At 38.3% G+C, this 8943-nt stretch overlaps 1 protein-coding gene across 1 annotated transcript; it reads left to right on the forward strand.

Annotated features, from left to right (window-relative positions):
• The first annotated feature begins 4059 nt into the window (after positions 1-4059).
• On the forward strand, positions 4060-8676 carry LOC107696362 (transmembrane protein 100-like). Its single transcript, XM_016496660.1, has 2 exons — positions 4060-4210; positions 7025-8676. Exon 2 carries the CDS (start codon positions 7078-7080, stop codon positions 7528-7530), a length of 453 nt encoding a protein of 150 aa, XP_016352146.1. The 5' UTR covers positions 4060-4210; positions 7025-7077; the 3' UTR covers positions 7531-8676.
• The last annotated feature ends 267 nt before the right edge of the window (positions 8677-8943 follow it).

The following is an 8943-nucleotide window of genomic DNA, read 5'->3' on the forward strand; positions in this document are numbered from 1 at the left end:
GGTGCTGCTTCCGTTAGAGCGCAGCTGATCGCCCGCCACCTGCTCACTGTCACGCTTGTGCACGACATTACACTCACATGATTTTGATCATATCTATATTTTATTTATGTATTTTATATATGTAGATATATGAGCATCCAGTGTGAGCTTTTGTTGTATATAAAATAAATATATAAAAATTATGAAATATATTATAATATACATAGTGTGTGTGTGTGTGTGTGTGTGTGTGTACAGGTCTATATATCCTGGTGGGGACTTAAACCTGACTACACACAGACTCATGGGGACTCGTGTCACGGTGGGGACCTAAATTGTGGTCCCCACGGGTACAAAAGCTTATAAATCATACAGAATGAAGTTTTTTGAAAATCTAAAAATGCAGAAAGTTTCCTGTGAGGGGTAGGTTTAGGGGTAGGGTTGGTGTAGGGCGATAGAATATACGGTCTGTACAGTAGAAAAACCATTACGCCTATGGGGAGTCCCCACAAGGATAGCTGACCAGACATGTGTGCGTGCGTGAGTGAGTGCGTGCGTGCGTGTATGCACACTTTGTATGTGGTTATATGACATTATTTTTTGTAATTAATTTAGATTTTTTTATGAACATCTAAAGATAATATGGCAATTAATTTATAAATATATTATTTTATGTTGTATGCTGAGATAATGTTATACAGTTATACAGCCAGTATATATATATATATATATATATAATGTTGTACCACAATTAGGACGTAATGTACAGTAATGTAATTAATCAATGAGACAACTCATTTATTTAATGTTTTTATTTAACATTTTATTTTGAATTTATGTTTATTCTATTTAGTATTTAATTTACTTTGTATGTGGTTATGCAGCATTTTTGTCCCCAAGTGTTTTATGAACATCTATATAGGATATTAATTATATTTTTTATGTTGTAACTAAGAGATAATGAACAGTCAAACAGTCATTATCTCAAAATAAACCCCGACAGAGTGAGCAGGACGGAAAGGAGAGCAGTAGTGTATGAGCCACTGTTAGTAACCCAAAACTGTAACCTTTGTTACCAGATGATACTCGATCTCTACAGACCAGCTCAAATATTTATACTCCACCACATTCATAACAGGCCTGTCAATTCATCAAAAAATGGACAGCGCGTGACAATAGTTGTGAATCTCCAAAGACGCTGAACCATACTGTATATAAACTCAAGTACACTATACAGCCAAAAATGCTGTTTAAACTAAAGAACCATCATCTTATGTCAAAGATTATCAAAGAACAGTTTGGCAAGAACTGCATCGTATAAACTCAAGCATTTCCTTCAATGCTGCAGAACTTGGAGCCAAATGACGAAACTCTCAGTGGTCTGTGCTGTCAGTCAGACTCAGACAGATCCGAGCGATGACCCTCACCGCGTGGTGCATTTGAGCAAAGATTTCCTCCGGGAAGGAAGACTGTAGACAACACCCTGTATCGCATTACAAGAAAAAAAGAAGGATGCTCGACTCTCACATACATGTGTTTGAGAGCAGAGGGCACATCGCAGACACATTCAAATATATTCAAATGTACGTCCACAAACACACATTCTCAGAGTGACTGGGTGTCCGTACTGAATCTATCATGTCAGATATTTAAATAAATATTGTATGTGCATTTATATCAATAATTATTTTAATATGTACTTTTAAATGCCATTTATTTTCATTTATTCTTAAATAAAGGTATACCATAAATGCACTAAAAGTTGCTGTGGCTAAAAGTGTCTTCCAAACAAATAAATGTACACTCTAAAAAATGCTGGGTTGTTTCAACCCAATTTTGGGTCAAATATGGACTAACCCAACTGTTGGGTTAAAAAGTTAATTTAAAAATGTAACCAAAATTTAACCCAACAGATGGGTTAGTCCATATTTGACCCAAAATTGGGTTGAAACAACCCAGCATTTTTTAGAGTGTACATTTTATTAGTACTTATATCTACACCAAGAAAATGTTGGTTATTAGGCTGCTTTTGTAAAAGTGTGAAATGCATTTATTGTAAGACGTTGATTTTAATGCACTAAAACCAGAACCAAAAACACACATAATTAACCATCTTCGTTTTGGGATGCTTTTAAAACACTATACATGGAGAAACGTGTGCTGGACATGCACATAAAAATACACAAGCACAATTTACTGTTTTAAAGCTAAGCGTTTAAACATTTAATCCTTTAGATCAAAAGGCTTATAGATGAGAAACATATGGGAAAAATAAACTCAGCATACTTATTTGTAGTAATGTTGTGTTGTGTCAAGAGCATGGTATTTATATTTAAAGCACAGACTTTAAAGGAAAAGTTCACCTAAAAATTAAAATTTGCTGTAATATACACAGCCTTAGGCAATCCAACATGTAGATGAGTTTGTTTCTTCATCAGATTTGTAGAAATGTAGCATTACATCGCTTGCTCAGCAATGGATGCTCTGCAGTGAATGGGTGCCGTCAGAATGAGAGTCCAAACAGCTGATAAAAACATCACAATAATCCACAAGTAATCCACACCACTCCAGTCCATCAGTTAACATACTGTGAAGTGAAAAGCTGCGTGTTTGTAAGAAACAAATCCATCAAGATGTTTTTCACTTTAAACTGTTGCTTCCGGCTAAAATATGAGTCCATGATCCATAATAACACTTCCTCTAGTGAAAAAGTCCATCCCTTGTTGTCTCTCACATCAAAATCCACCAATTTATTTCTAACTTTTTTTGGTCTGTTTTGGCTTTTTAAAGGGGTCATAGGATGTTGCTAAAAAAAAACATTATTTTGTGTATTTGGTGTAATGAAATGTGTTTATGCGGTTTAAGGTTCAAAAAACACATTATTTCGGCAACAACAATACTACAGCGAGAAGTGTTATTATGGATTATGGACTCATATTTTAGCCATAAGAAACATCTTAATGATGGATTTGTTTCTTACAAACACGCAGCTTTTCACTTCACAAGACGGTAACTAATGGACTGAAGTCATGGGGATTACCTGTAGAATGTTGTGATGTTTTTATCAGCTGTTTGGACATTCTGACGGCAACCATTCACTGCAGAAGATCCATTGGTGACCAAGTGATGTAATGCTAAATTTCTCCAAATCTGTTTCGATGAAGAAACGAATTCATCTTAGATGCCCTGAGGGTGAGTAAATTTTTGTGTGAATTTTGGTATTCCTTTAACAGCAGTGAGTCAACCCAACAATGAATGTATTATGATTCAATCCATGCTTTAAAATGACATTTTAAATGAAATTCATTAAAGCCTCATGTCAAGTTGTACTGAGGTTTACCGATTAAAAGGGTTAACATTTAATGTGGATAGCATTTCTCAGATAATCTCGTGCTGAGACTTAACCACTGATTTCTAGTTGTGTCCTCTTTGGAAGACCAAACAAAGTAGTTTCGCTTTCACAACGAAACACACAGCGCCTTAACGACATGGCGGCGGCGGCAACAACAATACTACAGCGAGAAGTGTTATTATGGATTATGGAGTCATATTTTAGCCATAAGAAACATCTTAATGATGGATTTGTTTCTTACAAACACGCAGCTTTTCACTTCACAAGAAGGTAACTAATGGACTGGAGTGGTGTGGATTACTTGTGGATTATTGTGATGTTTTTATCAGCTGTTTGGACTCTCATTCTGACGGCACCCATTCACTGCAGAGCATCCATTGCTGAACAAGTGATGTAATGCTACACTTCTACAAATTTGGTCTGATGAAGAAACTAACTCAAGTGAGGGTGAGTAAATTGTCAGCATATTAAAATTTTTGGGTGAACTATTCCTTTAACCAAAATTAATTCTACCAATACACTCAACCAGAGTGATATAGTTTTAGTGGCTCTCAATAAACTTTATTTTGTGACCAGCCATCAGATTATATCATAAAGGCAGATTATAAGGTTTGCAAAAGACTCCATGAGATGGTCAAACCTGCCGCTTATGCTCCTCCCCTGAGTTCAGACTGAAGCAGTGTTAGTTCACATGGAGGAGGAGAAACACAGACGCACATCTAGTGAATGAGTGCCACACACACACACACACACACACACACAGTCAGCCTCTCACAGGAGAGCTTCACCAGCGGACTGTGTTTGGAGTAGAACGGGACTTTCACTTCTTCAGTTTGCTGAACAGGATCTTTGGAGGGCAGCATGGAAAACACGTGTGAGGTGAATGACTTGACCCCGCTCTCAGATTACCTTCATGCATGCAGCAAACTCACCATGCATCATTAATTCACACTCACATTTAGGATTTAAATGAGTGACAATTAATTATTATATCTGTAAATGTGCTGCTCATGTTTCTGCAGCCTTCTTGCATGCATTTTCTGACATACACCATAAAAACGTTGTAAATAAAACAAAGATTATTGGAGTGTTTTACAAGAAAATACTATTTCATATTTTAGTAAAAAATTGCATGCTTAATTCAGTGTCACTTAACGTATCTTTATAATTATTTGTGAAATCTACTAGCAATTCGATTGAAAATTGTATGCAAACCATTTTTTTTTCATTGTACAATTGGTGAACGAGTGAACCGTCTCAAAAAGACAACGAAAACTGTTTTAATGTAAATGCAATGAATATATAATGATAAAAACTGTATTTTAAGTGACCAAGATATAACATATAAAGTCACTTCTATTGCATTAAAAAACAAAGCAATATATATATATATTTTAAATATTATATATATATATATAATATTTAAAATACATATAAAATCCTGCACAAATGCATTTAAACTACTATTGACCTCTTTCAAAAAGAGAACAAAATCAGTTTTAAATGTAGATGCAATGAAAAAATAATGATACAAACTGTATTTTAAGTGACCAAAACAGATGTTTTAACATACAAAGTCATTTCTATAGCATTATAAACAGACGAAAAATTATAAACTCAAAAACGTACCGCAACATTAAACTATAAGACTGATATTTTATGACTTTTTCTACTTTTATGAGAACTCATGATAAGCAAGATTTCAACTTAAAAAAAAAAAAAAACAACGGTTTTGTTTGGGCTGTAAATGCAATTTTCAGATTTTATAAATGAGTCTGCCAGTCTATTTGGATTTTATTATATTTTTATTGTATTATTGTATTGTGTTTTTGCTATAAAGCAACATTTCTACTCTGGGTAGCACTTTTCTGAAAATTGCATGTTCAGTATAGGCTAAAAACTAATATGCAATGATATCCATCCGTTTCTTTTTAAAATACTTTAATTTACTATATAAGTCATTTTAACTTCAATTATATTAAGCTGGCTTTATTGAAACTTGTATAACTTAAAAAAATTAAGTTAGAATTGGTAAATTGATTTGATGAGTCAAAGTAATGCAAAAACACGTTACCATGGCTTATTTATCATATCGTGTTTACAGTGTATTGGGTCACTGAAGAAGATCTAAATGGAAAAGTATTGAAGTGAATCTAAACAGCACACGAGGGTTGAAATCCAGGCCAAACGTTGCAGCTGTAATGTGTATCGGTCAGAGCGAAGACAGTTGCGGGCGTTTGGCAGATCTGCTGACCCTCTTAAGAAAAAGCCCCTTGAGAAATGGCTGTTAATTTATACGGCGCTCGTGTTTCACGGGCCAGTCTGTAATGCCATACGGCGAGCTCTCCAGGGAATGTGGCAGCTCTCTCTGCGTCATTCAGACTTCGCTCAGCCTGCGTCTGCACTCAGAAAGCAGATCCGTGGGGCTCTTCCCGTCTGAAAACCAAAACAACTCTAAACATCCTAGCATTTACTTGCTCACGCATCGCTATTACTACTTCTCAAACATCGGGTTAGAGGTTTGTTTAGATCGCTAGCACTTACACTTAGTATTAAACTTCAGTGTGTGACTCATCATACATCTCATAAACAAACAAACACCTGGTACACCTCAGCAACCAGCCTAGCAACACGCACACACACACACAAACACCCAGAACACTCTAGCAACCATAGACCTTAGCAACTCCCTAGCAACTGCCTGGGTGGTTACCAGGGCGCTGCATTCTGGTTGCTATGGCACTCACCCAGAACACTCTAGCAACCATAGACCTTAGCAACTCCCTAGCAACTGCCTGGGTGGTTACCAGGGCGCTGCATTCTGGTTGCTATGGCACTCACCCAGAACACTCTAGCAACCATAGACCTTAGCAACTCCCTAGCAACTGCCTGGGTGGTTACCAGGGCGCTGCATTCTGGTTGCTATGGCACTCACCCAGAACACTCTAGCAACCATAGACCTTAGCAACTCCCTAGCAACTGCCTGGGTGGTTGCCAGGGCGCTGCATTCCGGTTGCTATGGCTCTTTGGGTAAGTGCCATAACAACAGGAATGCAGCACCCTGGCAACCACCCAGGCAGTGTTATTTTAGTATTATTTATATGTTATTATAGTATTTATTTATATTTTTAATTAGCTTTGATTTCGTTATATTTACATATTTTGGTAATTTTGTTATGTGGTTTTGGCTTTATTATTTTTATAATTTTTATTATTGTTTTTAAAAAATATTTCTATATATAACTTTAATTACATTTATTCTTGTTTTAGATTTAGTCATTTTAGTTTTTCAATTAAAGCAAGTAGAATTAGACATTTCTAAGGCAGACTTTCTAATTTTTCAAGTTTCTTTTATGTTTAGTTCTTAGTAAGTAAGTAGGTTAAGTAACTTCTTACTACTGATTTTAATAGACTTATTTTTAGTTAACAACAACAATGCACCAGAACACCCTAGCAACTGCAAAGCAACTCCCTAGCAACCACATTTTGGTGGGTTTCTTCAAAAAAACTAAACAGAAGAAAGAAACTCATACAGGTTTGGAGCACCTTGAGGGTGAAAAATTATGACAGAAATTTAATTTTTGGGTGACCTTTAAATGGTTTTGAAAACTAAAAAGCAATGTTTTATTATTGTCCCCCTCAACCCCCCTTTATCATGCCTATATGAATAAACTTGCTGTGTTTTTCCTCTAGGTGTGGAAACGGTGAGGAAACACAGTGAACCGGCACAGTAGAGACTGCGGCTGATGCCTCGAAACACACTGACCCTCGACCCTGCGATGCCCACCGAGCTGGTGAAAGACACCATGACGATCCCCGGAGCTCCCGAGCGAATCCTGCAAGAGAAAACCAACAACAATGAGCCTCCACAACCGCAGCTGCTGGCCGTCACCATTCCCCTGGTCAACGAGGGGCACCTGACGGCGGCCACCGGCGGAGCTGAGCTGTCCTGCTACCGCTGCACCGTGCCGTTCGGCGTGGTGGTCCTGATCGCGGGGATCGTAGTGACGGCCGTCGCGTACAGCTTCAACTCGCACGGCTCCACCATATCATACTTCGGACTGGTGCTGCTCTCGGCCGGGCTGGTGCTGCTTGTGCTGAGCGCTGTTTGCTGGAAGGTGCGGATGGAGAGAAAGAAAGAGAGGAGACGAGAGAGTCAGACAGCACTGATGGCCCATCAGAGGAGCATCTTCGCCTGATTCGACACAAGCACCAAATCTTCACGATGAACAAGTCAATGCATCACGTTTGGGACGACGTCCAGATGTTTTGCCATAGATTGTAAAAAAAAAAGATGGACAACTCATCTCTGCTTCCTTTCAACTGAAGCCAAAATGTTCCCGCTGTCATCTTGCACCGCCACACCCTATGTGTATAGCATCAAATAACTAACCAAAATAAACTTTTTAGAAAAATGAACACTTGAACATACATCAGAGTGATAAGAACTACTTAAAAAGATGGGAACAAAAAAATTATTTGAAGTGTAATTTGATTTTCTTCCCCACAACCCATTGGTTTACATAGAGAGGGCGTGGTTTATGACCTATACTGCCGCCAGCCACCAGGGGACGATCGACAAACAAAAAGAGAGGACGAGAGAGTCAGACGGCACTGATGGCCCATCAGAGAAGCATCTTCGCTTGATTCGACACAAACACGAACTCAGAAACTTTCATGATGAACAAGTCAAAGCATCACATTTGGGACGACGTCCACATGTTTTGCCTCAGTTCTGACCGTAGACTGTAAAAAAGATGGACGACGCGTCTCCGCTTCCTTCCACTGTAGAAAAGTGAAGCCAAAATGTCCCGCTGTCATCTTGCGCCGATGACGTCATTTGGAGCTCAAGTCTTCCACGAACAGCTCTGGGAATGAGCGTTCGGGACAGTTAACCGAGACAGACTCGCAGCTGCATGCGTCCAGATGTTCAGATACAGCTGCACTGCAACAAAATCATCTGCTTAAAACAGCTCTCATGTCCTAGTGTTTACTTGCTCAAGCATCACTGTTGCTACTTCTCAAACATGGGGTTAGAGGTTTGTTTAGATCGCTTACACTACAGTGTGTAACGCGTCATGCAACCAACCTGGCAACACAGAAAAACACTCAAAACAGAACAAAGCAGTGTCATGGCAACCACCCAGAATGCACTTATGCCCGTTTCAGACTACATGATTTTAGCCTGATTTTGCCACGATTTGCGTCAAGCACGTCAAGTAGGGTGTCGTGGGAATTCGTAAACGACAATGGGCGTCGGGACGCAAGATTCCATCGTTTCAGCACGTGTAGTGTGTCATAGAGGACGACAACCGATTCTGCGTCTGCAATGCTTCACGACATCACGATCGTGACCGACAAAAATATTGTGTAGTCTGAACCTGGCATTAGAACCACTTACAACAACGACACCCTAACAATTACTCAGAACACCCTAGCAACAGCACAGCAACTCCCTAGCAACTGGAATGCAGCTCTGCAAAAAATATTGTCTTAATTAGTATTTCTGTCTTGTATTCCATTACAGTTTATGCTTAAAACAAGAAAATGATGTCAATGAGATAAGAAAAATAATTTTGTTTTCCCTTTGAATTACGATTATTTTTCTTTGA

The sequence above is a fragment of the Sinocyclocheilus anshuiensis genome, unplaced genomic scaffold (genome assembly GCF_001515605.1).
Source record: "Sinocyclocheilus anshuiensis isolate Anshui unplaced genomic scaffold, SAMN03320099.WGS_v1.1 scaffold62, whole genome shotgun sequence".
In the NCBI taxonomy this organism is placed as follows: Eukaryota; Metazoa; Chordata; class Actinopteri; order Cypriniformes; family Cyprinidae; genus Sinocyclocheilus; species Sinocyclocheilus anshuiensis.